This window comes from Herpailurus yagouaroundi, unplaced genomic scaffold (genome assembly GCF_014898765.1).
Source record: "Herpailurus yagouaroundi ecotype Mexico unplaced genomic scaffold, PumYag 161, whole genome shotgun sequence".
NCBI classification, from domain to species: Eukaryota; Metazoa; Chordata; class Mammalia; order Carnivora; family Felidae; genus Herpailurus; species Herpailurus yagouaroundi.
The window spans coordinates 21512416-21527595 of NW_024412402.1; the positions used below are offsets into that span (position 1 = coordinate 21512416).

The 15180-nt window shown below is 45.0% G+C and overlaps 1 protein-coding gene across 1 annotated transcript in view; it reads right to left on the reverse strand.

Annotated features, from left to right (window-relative positions):
- Window positions 1–562, reverse strand: part of ADAMTS8 (ADAM metallopeptidase with thrombospondin type 1 motif 8) — a 21720-nt gene extending 21158 nt beyond the window's left edge. Inside the window, exon 1 of the mRNA XM_040483550.1 lies at window positions 13–562. Within this exon, the coding sequence (XP_040339484.1) occupies window positions 13–449 (437 nt within the window). The 5' untranslated portion in view covers window positions 450–562. The remainder of the gene's footprint in view (window positions 1–12) is intronic.
- Window positions 563–15180: the final 14618 nt, after the last annotated feature.

Genomic DNA, 15180 nt, shown 5'->3' on the forward strand with positions numbered 1-15180 from the left:
GGCGGCGGCGGCAGCAGCAGCAGCAGCAGCAGCAGCAGGAGCGGCGGCCACCGGGGGGCGGCGCGGGGCATGGGGGCTCCGGCAGCGGCGCAGGAGAGGGAAGAAGGCGGCCCGACGCGGGCAGGTGCTGGCGGCGCGAGCGCAGCCCGGCCGCTCTCTCCAGGAAAAAGCAAATCAATAAGCTCGCTGGCCGACTGGGCCAGCGGGGGCCTGGCGGCGGCGACGGCAGTCCCCGAGCGGCCCCTCTGGCTGGCGCAGGCCGCTCCTCCCGCGCCCGCCCGCCGAGCAGAGCGCGAGCAAACTGGCGCCCCGGGCCGCGTGCGCCCGTCCTCCGCCCCTGCCCCGCACGTCGTCCCCGCGCAGCCGCCTCCTGCCTCCTCCCCACCCCGGGAAGCACCGAGTGGGCTGCCGAGCGTTTCGTATTTATACTTCCTTCCCGGCTTTGACATAAGAGGTTTATTTTTGATCTCTCACTATTCCCGTTTCCCCTCCCCTGGGATCAGAGAGAGAAACTGAAAAGAGGGAGCGAGAGAGGAGAGAGAAAAAAAATTGGATGAAATGTAAAACCAATCAGGAGTCAGGGACACGCGCTGGGGGGGGCCCCCCCCCCCCCCCCCCCCCCCACCTCAGTAAGTGTCAACTCCAACTTTTTTCCCCTTCCCTTTACGCGCGGTCCCACATTAACTCCTGCAATGCTGGACTGGCCCTTCAGACAGAGTCCTTTGGGGAGGCCCCAGTTGCTACCTCCTTCAAGGCCAAGTGCCCAGGGCACAGCCTCCCAGAGGCTCCTGCACTGGCCCCAGCGACAGTGTTCCCATCCCTGTAGAATCACTCTGGGGATCCCGACTGTTGTATCCCGACTGCTGGGGATCCGATGTGTAGAAGAGAGGTCTCCAGAGAAGGTTCCAGAGCTTTTCAATTGTAAGGCCCAAAAAGGATGTAGGAAAGGTCATACTAAAATCATGCTCCCCACTAAAAACCACATTTGCACCCCAAGCTGGGGATCGGGGACAAATACCACCTGGTTAACACAACCAAGGTCTCGGTTACTTGCCTTGTCCAAGGGGCTGCAGCGCAGAGCGCAGCACAGCGGTAAATTACGAGAGGTAAGGTTGACAGCAAAGTGGAATCAGAGGGAAGGTGAGGGAAGCAGAGGGGAGGTGAACATTTCCCTAGGAAGGCTGCAGATCTTCAGGAGCTGCAGTTTGGGCCCTGAAAACTTGATTTGAATACTGCTCAGTTTTTTTGGGTCCTTGATGAAAGGTGGCAAGCCCCCTCACATGGCACTGCCCACAGCTGTGGGTACAGATGTGTGTGAGAGTTGATTCCTTCCCACACTGCCATCTCCCCCAGGGATGAGACAGGACTGCAGCCCAGAGAGAGAGAGAGAGGAGTGGCATGATCTACAGTCTTCACTGAGGGCCACAAAACGAAGCACTTAATGTCACCCCGGTCTTAATGGCACAGCTCTGGATTGGATTCAGGGTCCTGTTCTCTAAGTACAGGCTCTAGAGTCACTCCTCTCTGTGCTTGCTCCGAGTTGTCAGTGTGGGAGATTCACTGGCATCAGGACCTTTAAAATCCTCTGCCAGCTCACCTATACCCAGCTACCCAGTTCTCTGCCTGTGTTGGGGGTACTGGCAGTTGAGGTCCTCCCTGCTTTTTAGCCCAATTGAACTGGTAGCTATGGACATTCAGCATGCATATGAGACCCTCCGGGCTTGTTACCTCCAAAGAGGAGGTTGTCACAAATACAAAAGTACTTTTGTGACTACAGAACCTCTGGTAAACCCTGGTGTCCCCCAAATTCTTTCCAAGTGTCTCCTCTGTCTATTTTCCTTGAAACACGGAAGGATGGCTTTGAATGAGAAAAGATGCATTAGCAAGCTGTAGGATTGTCTTTCCAGATCATTTACAAGCTAGGAATAGCTCGCGTCTCATATGTTTTGGGAAACACTTCTGGAGAAAGGGGTATGGAAAGAACGGCCTCTTCAATCCTTTTCCAAAAATGAGGAAAACTGCATCCCAGCATAATGGCATAATGGCCCTGGCAGAGTCTGACCTGGACAGGTGATGAATAATCCTATTTACTTCAAGCCTGTTGTAACATTTTTGATCATTGGTCTTTGCTTCTTTAAGTCCCAGAGTCAAAGTGCTGATTTTCAATAGCAGTTATGTCCCTATACGTTTTCCTTCTTTTTCCTTTGTAAGTCTCTGAAAGGAGAAGGATGGGGCCATTGGGCTCCATTCCCCATTCTCTCCTCTGGAATGTATTAATAGCTGCAGGCAGGAGATTTAACCAGCCCAGGGAAAGTCTTGAATGTCCTTGGAGCCCTCTGGTCTCATTTGGGAAGGCTCTGGAAGTTATTTTTTTTTTTTTAATAGAATGAAATGCCCGTAAAGACAGCCCTTTGGAGAGAGAAGTCAGACAGTGATCTGCGGACTTTATCCTGCCCCATTTCAACAATAACAACAGCTGCTGGCTGGCTCACTGCTGGGTTGAGTCTGCATGGCTGCCCCCTCCTGGGTTCACACTTACTGGGAGATGTGCCTTGCTAGTTAATTTCCAGGGTAGCACCTGCCACTTGCCGAGCGACCTCAAGGTGTCAGGCTTGTCTTAGTTATGCTTAAACCCAGTGTGTGCCCTTGCCCCTGGGACTAAGGGTCCCTGGTGTGTGGTGAAAGCCTTTAGGAGAATGGTAGATGAAACAGTCCAAACAAAACAAACACAAACCAACCAGCAAAAATCCCAGAGGGGTATTTTGCCAATTCTGGATTCCCTACATTATCACGTTCTTTCCCAAAATATGTAATTACAACAGGATGGCAAACTCCAGCCCATTGGCTAAATCCTGCGCTGCTGTTTCCACATAGTCCACAAGCTAAGCATGATTTTAATGTTTTTCAAATGATAGAAAAAAAATGAAAAAAATATTCATGACACTTGAAAACAGTTTGAAATTCAAATTTCAGTGTCCACAAATACTGGTTTATTGGAATGCAGTCATAGCCATTCATTTACACGATGGCTGTTCTTGTGCTATAAGGGCAGGGTTGAGTGAGCCTAAAATGTATTTACTATCTGGTCCTTTGCAGGCAACATTTGCTGACTCCTGAATTACAGTAAAGCAGCATTAGTTTGGAGTCTTCAAAATTTGGAATATGGGATTATTTAAACTCACTTGTGATTTTTACAAAATGAGAGGCTCGAAATAATTTCTTGGTGTGACTATAAAGGAAACTATATAAAACTTAAAATTCAAATATCTATGTTTGTCCTTAATTCTTTATCTAGCACTTACTCATTATTTAATCAGTCCTTATGTAATTAAAGGACCTTTGTGTTTATGGTATTTTATATTGTAGATCTATTGTGAATTTTAAGTTTTTAATTAACTTCAACTATTGGTCACTGATTATATCTTAGTTCATAACTGGAATTTTATAGAGTGTATATTATCAATTTATTATCTATACCAAGCTCTGGTATTCTCTAGGGCCTCCTTCTAGAACCAGATTGGAAGAGACATAAGTGGTCATCTAATCTACTTACATTCCCATTTTGCAGAGAAGAAACAGAAATGCAGAGGTTTTAGTGATTTGCCCAAAGACACATAATTAGTGGTTAAATTTTTCCTAAAATACTATGATACCCCCCTGTATGAAGATAAAAAAGTTGTATTACTTTCAAATTTCACTGGCAATTCATACCTTTTCATTAAAATTGAGTGCTTGTTCTGGGTCAGGCAGTGTTCTAGAGGCTCATTTTAGTTTAATTTTCATTCACTCCTCAGTAAATGATAGTCTCCATCTTTTGAGAGTGCTTGCTATGGGCTAAGCACTCTGCTGAACAGCTCACAAACATGATTCCACTTTATCCTCATGACAGCCCTCTGAAAAAGGCATCCTACAGATAAAGAAATAGGATGAGAGAGGTGAGTTAGCTTGCTTCCGGTCGTTGGGTTAGTAAGTAGTGGATACAGTGTTGGGGCACCTGGGAGGCTCAGTCAGTTGAGCACCGACTTCAGCTCAGGTCATGATTTCATAGTTTGTGATCTTGAGCCCCATGCTGGGCTCTGCACTAACAGTGTGGAGACTGCTTGGGATTCTCTCTCTCCTTTCTCCCTCAAATAAATAAACCTCTCCCCCCCCCCAAACAAAAATAAATAAATAAACCTAAAAAATATTAAGTAGTGGAGACAGTTTTTTTAACCAAGGTCACATTCATAAGCTACCAATTAAATATATTATTTTCTGGTGATAATGTCCTGCGCTGAATTAATGTTCCTTTGTTTAGAACCAAGGATTAAATCATGGCATTACAGAGCTGGAAGGGATTCTAGGATTCATCTTTAAAGATCCCACAGAAGGGAATAAACAGCTTTCCCCAAAAGCCTGTTTGTAGCACTTAAACATAAACAGAGTTCTTTCTCTCTAAACAAAATAATACTCCTTTTGCCACAATTTATGTTTGTTTTCTATAATTTTGGCTATTTTGTAATAGCCACGACCCTGTATTGCCCTATAACAGAGAGAGAGTTTCCTGGTCTTTATCTGTCACACTACTGAGCATCCATCCCAGGAAGATTATGTTTGACTTTTGACATCACTTATGTGCTGACATTCCCCTAATATTCTCTTTGACATGCAAGTTTTTGTGTCTGCCACCTGTATGTACACAAGTATCCCTATGTATTTTTATTTGTCTAATTCTTTCTTAGTCCTAAATGTTCTTTCATAACCTTTGGAAATTCACCCACTATTTGGGAAACCACTAACTCATATTTTTGAAGCCCCTTTAAGTGCAATTTCCTTACTTCTGTGAAGTGCTAGCTACTTTGAATGCTTAACCTACCTTCATTTGGTTGTTCTGGTGTTTACAGTCACAGGTTCAATGGATGAGCTCTCAATCCTGTTATCTCTATCTCTGAGAACCAGATCTAGCACAAACTTTTGTGTGATGTTGACACTGACTTGCTTGCTGGCCAGATTTTAATGGATTTTAATATACCAAGAAGCAAACAAATAAAGCTTTTTTGTTTCTGCTGTTTGTATTTTCAGTGACTTAACTGCCGTGTTATTGGGTTCAATGTTGGGCACCCAAAATATAAGGTTGCCCAAGGTTTCATGTGCAGTGCGTCTGTGATTACAATCTGTGATTACTAGTGTAACTTGTGCGTTCTGAGTTTTCTATGCCGTAACAATGGACACCCTGTTGATAACAGAGGCTTAGATCATGCTCGCTTTACCACCTTATGGCCAGCAGGTGGCATTGTTGGAACTTCATATTTATCCTCTTTTACAACTTTCGGAGCAACTTCTTCAAACGTTAGAAATCTCTATCATGTCATAAAAGTTTGAGTCGGGAATTCTTCAAAATCGTACAAATAAGAATCTGAGTGTTTATTACATTTCTTACAACCAGCCACTAGAGAAGGTTGGAGGAGGTGTTGTGTGGTTGTCTTTAACATAACGCATGCTTCTCTCCTTCCTTCTGCTCTTTTCTCACCTTGATTCCCGGTCATCAGTCCAGTGTCTCTCAACTCAAATCATCAGGCAGTCTGGGAGAGCTGGCTGAGCTGAGATGTCTCCAGGGCTTGGGACCACCTTAATTGTGAGGGTGGTTGGGTTTCTGAGCATCTGGTTAATTATTAATGCAAATGGTAGGTTTCTCCCAAATATTCATTATTGATTCTAACCACTAGATGGTAGTCTTGTCATATGTACCTTTTATAGCTGCTCCTAGAGGGTCTAAAATCTCTGTAAACAATGGGTCTAATTAACCACATCTGATCACACACACACACACACACACTCACACACACACACACACGTGTGTGTGTGTGTGTGTGAGTGTGTGTATAGTATTAACTTGCAATACTGTACCCTTTCTCCCTGTTTTAGAGGGAAGGAAAGAGAGATGAAGGAAAGAAACCAGGATCTTCCGATGCAGGGTAATTTCTCAGGGCAGATAAGATGCTTCTTCAAGTTCTTTATTTCAAGGGACTTGATGTAAAAACTATCCACTGTGTAGAAATATGTTCACAATGAGTTGGAATTTGAAGCGCTAAGAACGGTAAGCATACATCAGTGTTTGTTTCTATCACCATCATCATCATTGTCATCATCATCATCACCATCATGTATTCCCATCTGGCCTGGCAGAATAACTGTAGGAGTGGGAGTGGGAGTGGGAAAGAGGGTTCTTGAATTGGGTGGGAGAGGAGATCTTTAAGGCCTCATCCATTCTAGTTTTCAAGTATTCTCAGAGGAAATGAGCATTCTTTTGATTCTGGATTTTATTTATTTATTTTTTATTTTATTTTATTTTTTTTAATTTTTTTTTCAACGTTTATTTATTTTTGGGACAGAGAGAGACAGAGCATGAACGGGGTAGGGGCAGAGAGAGAGGGAGACACAGAATCGGAAACAGGCTCCAGGCTCTGAGCCATCAGCCCAGAGCCCGACGCGGGGCTCGAACTCACGGACCGCGAGATCGTGACCTGGCTGAAGTCGGACGCTTAACCAACTGCGCCACCCAGGCGCCCCTTGATTCTGGATTTTAAAAAAAATCCAGTTTTTTTTTTCTTTTAGACATCTAGGCCTAGAGCAAATTGTGCAGGTGTCCACTGATGATGCTTCCTGAGGTTATAGGACTTGTTTCTTTCTCTTTTTTTTAATAAAAAACTTTATTTTTTAAAAATTTATTTATTTTAAGAGAGAAAGAGAGAGAGAGAGAGAAATGGAAAGAGAGGCAGAGAGAGACGGAGAGAGAGAATCCCAGGCAGGCTCCAAGCTGTCAGCACAGAGCCTGATGTGGGGTTTGAACTCACCAACCGTGAGGTCATGACCTGAGCTGAAATCAAGAGTCAGATACTTAACCGACTGAGCCACCCAGGCACCCCTCTTTCTTTCTTTCTTTTTTTTTTTTAAAGAACATTCTTTTTTGTAGTCTGCTCTGTCTGGAGTCTCATCAAATTCATTGGCACGACAGAATTTTGAAGAAGGACACAGACATTAGAGGAGGAGATCCTTTTTCTAACTTCTCACTTTACAGATAGGGAAATTGAGATCTGCAAGGAGGTCATTTTCCCGGAGTCACACCCCGGTTGACAGGAGATTCAGGGCTAGAATGTGGATCCCAGCCCTGCATTCATTCCATGTCACATCTAATCCCACTGTCCCCCCTGCTGCTCTATAGCAAAACCCAGGTTTGTGTGACATGTGTAACCTGCTCACGCCCATGCTCTCTCTCTTTTTAAAGTTCTTAGTTTATTAATCCTCTTACGAAGAAGTCTGCACAATCACCACAGATAAAGTCACTGCAGAATCTTTACTCCTTCTGCTGTCCAATCTCCAGTTCACTTTTTGCCAGTGCCAGCACTGACTTTTGCAGGCCCCTGACTTTCATCATTCTGTTCTTGCATTCCTTTTGCTGTTTTCTTGCGTCTTTTTTATTTTTTAATTTTTTAACGTTTATTTATTTTTGAGACAGAGAGAGAGCATGAACAGGGGAGGAGCAGAGAGAGAGGGAGACACAGAATCCGAAGCAGCCTCCAGGCTCTGAGCTGTCAGCACAGAGCCTGACGCGGGGCTCGAACTCATGGACCACGAGATCATGACCTGAGCCGAAGTCGGACGCTTAACCGACTGAGCCACCCAGGCGCCCCTCTTGCGTCTTTTTAAAAAATTCTTTTAACATTTATTTATTTTTGAGAGATAGAGTGTGAACGGGGGAGGGGCAGAGAGAGAGGGAGCCACAGAATCTGAAGCAGGCCCCAGGCTCCGAGCTGTCAGCACAGAGCCCGACGAGGCACTCGAACTCACAAACCATGAGATCATGACCTGACCTGAAGTCAGGTGCTTAGCCGACCGAGCCACCCAGGAGCCCCAAGTCTTTTTCTTCTCATACAGGCCATGTCCTGCAAGTCTGTGTTTGGGTTCATTTTTCTTTGCAAACTCCAAGGAATCCTAAATCATGCCAAAGCCCATTGTCTTGCCACCACCAAAATGGGTTCTGAATTCAAATACAAAGGTGACACCTGGTGTGGTCTTGTACATTTTGGCTTGTTTTTCCTGAATTTCTATCTTAGGTACTAATACCTTTCTGGGGTGACAGACATCAAAGACCATTTGTTTCTGTTGTGAAGTAGTCAGTTGGCCGTGAATTCCTGGTCTGGATAGTTACTGTTTGGTTTATGATGGTGCCCAAGCTTCAAGCATGCTGTCTCTCTCCTAGACACACAGACACACAGACACATACAAGAACCTTTGCATTTGGGAAAGTGAATCTTGCAGGTTTGGAGTGTAAGGTCTTGCCCAGGTGTGGCAGGCGATGAAGCTGGGACAGTTAGCTGGGCCAGTAAGCTGGGCCAGTATGTGAGGGCATGTATTTGTTACCCTGGGTGCTGAGGAGCTTTCTTCCAGAGGCAATGAAGACTCATTAAAGACTTAAGCAGAGAAGTAACTGACGGCGTTTGTCTTTTAGAAGGACAGCTCTAGCAATTATATAGACTGAGGACCATGTGAAAGGAGGGGCTGGAAAAAGGGAGACCTGTTAGAACAAGCTTTCCAGAGATGGTGAGGGCCCTGGACTAAGGATGTGGTGGTGGTGATGGAGAGGAGTACTCAGGGTCCATGGGGTGATGGGTGCAGAGGCTCAGCGGGGCGAAGGTAGCAAGGCTGACTAGTTGAGGGCTGAGGTGAACAGAGATGCCACTGGCCAAGTTGGGGAAAACAGGAAGAAGAAGGTGTGCGCATGTGTGTATGTTGTGGAGGGTATGTTCAGAAGAGGGACTAATGAGTTTGTTTTTAGGCCTGTTTAGGACCCTCTGGTATGTCACTGGAAGCTCAGCAGTCACGGGGACTACGAATGTGGAATTCAGAGCCAAATGCTAAGATGTGTAGTTAGAGCTGTAAGAATGCAGTCTGCTGGATGAGTATATGTAAAATTTGGGGTTTTCTTTTAAATTTCTACTCATCTTTCCAGTTTCCCCATTCCCCCACTTTTCTCTTTTCACACTTTTGAGAGCACAGGTGAGATTTGTCGGTCCAGTCACTGCTCCTGTTGTCTCTTCTCTTCCCACCTCTGGGACCTTTCCAGAAGCACCCTTTATGTGCCTTTATGAAATGCAGTGATTTCCACCCAGTGGAGCTCTGTGGTCTACAAGTGTCTTCCAGTTGGTCTGTTGGCTGATTCACCCTGTCAGGGTGGGATGTCCTGATGGGAAGGAGGAGATTCCCGGGTGAGAGAAAGAGAGGAGAAAGGGAGAAATCTTTACTGGGGGTAACTTGATGTTTAGAGTCTCATCAACCACAGCTTGAAAGTATTGGACAAGTTGCAGGGCTGCTCCAGCCAGTTTGGCTAAGAAGTGACATTACTGGTTACTGTATCCCATCACCTCTCAGCTCTCAATGGTGACAAAGGAGGCTGCACCGAGCTGTAGGGAGCAGGAACAAGGGCAGGGAAAACACAGCAAGACTTTATGAAGGAGATAACATCTATCTTCTCAGCAGAGCATTGGAACCCAAGGTGGGAGACAATTGGGGTCTGCTGGGTGCCTTGGGTTCTGCTCTGGGATCCACACTCAAGTGGGAGGTGGGTCTGGGCCAGGATAGCCAGAAGCAGCTTTTCTTCTACCACTGATCTGGGTCAAAGTCTAGTTTGATGTTATTCTGTAAATACCAGAGTTTTCTGCCCTTTAATTTCTGATGTTCCTGAGGATCAGAGAAAGCTCATGCCTATAAGCCTCATGCGTATTTGGTTGTGGACACTCTATTGAAAATCTTTTCTGCCACTCTGGGCTCACTGCTCTCACCTTGTCCATGATGATATCTGTTGCTCATCTCCCACTGCCCACCCACTTCACTTCCAGAGTGAAACAGAAGCATGAAACCTGACATGAGGCAATGCACATCGACTAAGTTAGTAAGAGATAGGGAAAGATGAGGTAGGCATTCCACATGATTTTGTAAATGAGAAACCAGGTAAAAATTTGTGGACAGTAGCTTATGAGGTGGAAATCCTTCCATCCTGGGAGATTTAGTAAGAACCCTCCCAACCTACTGGGTCCAGTAAGAGGCGTGATGGATGACAGACAGGTGGAGAGATGGAATCTGTTGCTGTGCAGGTGGTTTGTTCAACCTTAGTGGTGACCTTGCCTAGGAAGGTCTTTTTGAGAACTCTTGTTCCCTCTTCAAGAACCTCCCTTGTTGGTCCTGTCTGAAATTCCACCATCACAACTGCATTTTGAACAAGACTTTGATACTTTAAAGGTGTAAATATATGTGAATGGGAAGCATTTTGAAACTGTTATCAGTTGTTTTCACCTGAGTGTCAATTAAGATGCAGGCAGCAGCAAATTTTGAGGAAAGGAATTGAAGATGTATGAGAAGAATTAGAGAGAGGGCAGAAAGCAGAACAGGGGCTGGGTGGGGTGGGGAAGACAGGGAGTGTAGCAGGTGGAGAGGAGGGGGCTAGAATGCTTGGAGGAGACAAGAGTGGAGGAGCACAGCGCAGATGGGAAGGGTTGGCTGTCCTGGGTTTCCAAAAGCTATGTACCTACCCCCTAATTTTACCTACATGAAGAGAGAAAGAGCTTACAGCTCACTTCATGTTTTTTTTGTTTTGTTTTGTTTTGTTTTGTTTTGTTTTGTTTTGTTTTGTTTTTGGCAGAACAAATCAGAGAAATTGCAAACTCCAGAAGTGAGACCTATATCATACTTTCTAATTACAAGAGTCCCATGTAATGCTATTTACTCTGTGGGGTCATTGTGTTCTTACTGATGATAATAAGAATATTACTCCATTTTCATGAGTAAGGAATTCAAAGTTCCTGGAGACTGGGCCATTTAACTAGCATCCCCAAATAACCCAACATCAAACAGAGCTGGGGCTAAGCCCTGGCTTGAAGATCTGCAATTTTGTGCAGTCAGCTTGACCGTTCCATGCTCCTGATTTCTCAGTCATATAAGGGCTGGTGTTTTAGGTTCAGGTCCTGGAGCAACCATATCTGATTTTCAAGTATTTTAACAACATGTGTGAGAAGAGGCTTCTTCCTGTTTGGGCATGGGCAGGGCTTGCTTGGTATAGTTCAGGAGCTAGGGAATGGGCTTCTGAGAGGACAAATCTGCCAAAGTTATGGGCCAAGTTTCAAGTGTGTGTACATTGCTGGTACTTTTCTAGGGATGAGGTTTCACAGTGATTATAACATCTCCATAGCCTCCAAATGGTGAAGAATCACTACATTAGAGCAAACTGTGATCTCTACTGACTTGCAGTGAGTCGAGTCCCCTTAGTGCCGTAGCCTGGAGGGAAGGAAGTGAAAATGAATACAACAGAAAAAAATGCTCTCTTAATACACATTAAATAGTACTCCTCTGTGATGAGTGTTCTCTGTGGCTTTTTGTAAAGGCTCCAAAGACAGTAGACCAGTCACACTGAGGCCATCAAGTTAGGTGTTGATCTAGAGTTGGACTTGGCTTCCAGGCAAGTCACGGTGTTCTTATAAATCCTACTTAAACTAGCTTGTGAGCAAGCATTCAAAGAGTGTGAGGGGTGTGGGTATGGAAGGAAGATGAGGAAAGAACTGCGTACTGGGGGTATACGACAGGCCAGAAAGGGTGTGCCCACGTTGGGAGTGAGGAAAATGGCACAGTCTTGCCAGAAGAGAGGCAGCTGAGTGAGGTAGAGAGGAAACATGCTGGGCTGGGACTTAATACCAGGTGAGTGTTCCAGTCTTCCTCTTGCTACTTACTAATCAGATGACCTTTGTCTATCCCCCTAACCTCTTTAAGTCTTAGTTTTATTTTTTTTATTTTATTTATTTATTTTTTTTTTTTAATTTTTTTTCAACATTTATTTATTTTTGGGACAGAGAGAGACAGAGCATGAACAGGGGAGGGGCAGAGAGAGGGAGACATAGAATCGGAAACAGGCTTCAGGCTCTGAGCCATCAGCCCAGAGCCTGACGCGGGGCTCGAACTCACGGACCGCGAGATCGTGACCTGGCTGAAGTCGGACGCTTAACCGACTGCGCCACCCAGGCGCCCCAAGTCTTAGTTTTAATTGCCCAAAGTGGAGATGCCAGTAATTCCTGTCCTACCATTTTCCCTCCCCAAGTGTTTCTGTGAAGATGAAGTCCGATCATATGTAGGAACTCGTTTTACAAATCACACACTCTTTTGTGTATGTCAAGTAAATTTTTTAAGAAGGAAAATGTGCCGAGGGAAGAAAACATAGTCACCTGGGAGGAATGATGCATTTTGTTTTGGATCCTTGTCTAACGTACTAAACTTCAGGGGTGGTGCTTTCCTGCTGATGGTGGCTGGTGGCCTGAGGCTCAAGTTCAAGTGCCCAGTTTGAAGCTACTATTCTGGGTGCTGATGGTGACAGGAAAAGAGTATACTGGGAGGAGCAGAGGGGATAGACGATAGTTTGGCAGAAAAAGCTTCTTTCTAAATCCCCAGACAGGAGTGGAGGATTTAGTATTCATTTCTTCTCCCTTCTAGTTTTTTCTCCTCCACCAGCCTGAGCGCTAGTTATCTCTTGAACAGCCAAGTGCTCCAAAGTAATTTAGGTGTGTGTGTGTGTGTGTGTGTGTAAATCTATAAAATGAATGATTAAATTGGGAAGCCTGAGATCCAAGGGTAGCAGCTGTTTTTCAAACTGTGTAAGGGGGAGATTCAGGGTATAAGCAGGAGGCAGCAGGGAATCATGGTTTGATGAGTTTCCTCAAGCCAAGTCAGGACCCTTTGTTCTCACCTCCTAGCATACAAGAGAACAAATACAGGACTTAAGTGCCAGAGGGATTTCTATGAAATACTTTGCCCCAGAGAACCAAACAGAGTGGGTGGCTGAGAGGGAAAAAAATAGAGTTAAGTATTTCCTCTGAGCAAAGAAGAATGGACCCAGGCCCAGGGTTATAATTCATGGGGTCTCAGATGAATCTCCAGCTGCTTCAGCTGTCTCCACATCTGGGAGAAGAGTGGCCAAGGAATCCAGCACTGGTGGAAGCCAGTGGATGATGCAGCTCAGTGGCTTAACACTCCTGAATCTTCCAAGAAGCTTCCTCAAACCCACGCCTTTTCTAGATGTCGTGTGCTTTGCCCATTTCTGCGGTGCAGTTTCCATGAAGAGCACATTGAATACATCTGGGGCTTTTAGAGATCTTTGACAAAGAATGATGAATCTAATTTAAACCTAAGTTAAGTTCTAACATGGTAGACCAATGAGTCCTAACATGGGTAGACCCTATTTGAACGATGGGGAGACCTCTGTCAGTCACTTCCCTCCTCACTAAAATATTGCCTAGACCATAAAGAGCATTTCTTATTTTTTCACCTACCCATTCTCTTTTTTCCTTAATCTTTTTTTTCCTGTTTGGGGAGATCCTCCAGGATGCTTGATTTTCCAGGTAGGCGGAAGTCATTCTTGGTTCTCATGTTGAAAAAAGTCACAATCTGAGAGAAATGAAGTCTAAGTCTCCAAACTGAATCATTGTGGCTGCCTCCTTTTGTCCTCTGTGCATCCTCCTTTAGGGATGATTTCCTACCTGGAGCCTCCTGCATCCACCTGGCTCAGCCTAGCAGTCAACACCTGCTTTGGGTGTTGTCATGGAAGAGGACATGAAAGAAAAGGAAGCCCTAGTTTTGGTGAGTTTCTGGTCTAGTCTATTGTGGCCATAGCCCAGTTCAGGAAAAGGGTTGAACATTTAATCAGAAAAGGCAAGTTCAAACAGAATATTATTTAAAAAAATTTTTTTAAATGTTTATTTATTTTTGAGAGAGAGAGAGAGAGAGAAAGAGAGAGAGAGAGAGAGAGAGAGAGAGAGAGAGAGGAGTGGGAGAGGGGCAGAGAGAGACAAAGACACAGAATCTGAAGCAAGCTCCAGGCTCTGAGCTGTCAGCACACAGCCCGATGTGGGGCTTGAACTCACAGGCTGTGAGACCATGGCCTGAGCCAAAGTCAGATGCTTAACTGACTGAGCCACCCAGGTACCCCCAAACGGAATATTCTTATGTTAGAAATGGAATAAGCATACACTGAAGGAATTGAGAAACAAGGAACAAAGCTGTGCTGTGTGAGTTAAGTGAAGTGCTTTCACATAGGAGGTGAAAGTTAAATTCATAGGCATAGAGGAGGCTGAGAGGGCATCCTATATGGAAGAAATGGTTTACACAAAGCTATGCATGTTGTAAGAACAGCTTCTGGGCAGAAGAAGCCAAGTTAGAGCCAGGTTTTCATGTAAAGGGTAGGGAGAAACAAGTTTATGACATGAGCAAAGCAGCTGGCTGGGAGCCTTAGATAAGTAACCATCCCTCTGGACTTCAGCTGCCTCAACTAGGAAATGAGTGGGCTAGGTGACTAGGCTACTGGGCTGAGCTTTCCATCAGAGAGTTGAAGAGCATTAATAATCATGGGAGCAGTGTGTCAGGCACTCCAAACTCTCCTAAAAGCTAGTCTTATCCCCATTTTAGAGATGAAGTATCTTCTTTTAAGTTTATTTATTTATTTTGAGAGAGAGAGAGAGAGAGAGAGAGAGAGAGAGAAGGGGAGGGGCAGACAGAGAATGAGAGAAAGACAATCTCAAGCAGGATCTGCATTGCCTGGTGTGTGGTTTGAACCTACAAACCATGAGACATGACCTGAGCTGCAGTCAAGAGTCAGAGGCTCAACTGAGTCACCCAGGTACCCCCAGAGATGAAGTACCTTGTCCAGAGTTTCATAGACTATGAGTGACCAAGCTGGGATTAGAAGTGAGTCGATTTATCCACTCACTATGAATGGAGAGCTCCTATTTGCCATGCACTGTGCCAGGCCTTGGGGGATATAATAGGGAATGAAACAGACAAGGTCCCACTTTCGTTCTAGTTGGGGTGAGAAAGTTAAGATCCAAGTGAATAAAACAGGTTTAAATAGAATTAAATTCCATGGAAAAAATAAAACATGGAATCATGGTCATGATTTGGGGCTTCTTAGATCAGGTGGCCTAAGAAGTCCCCTCTCAGGAGGCAGCACCTGGCTGGAGACCTGAAGGGCAGGGAGAGGTTGGCCTAGTTGGCAAAAGGCATAACTGGCCAAGCTGAAGTATTTAGATTTGACACCATGGACTACACTCCCAGTCTTTCTTTGGGGGGAAGGAGTTGTTTTTTGCTTTTTATTTCTCAAAGATCTTAAGA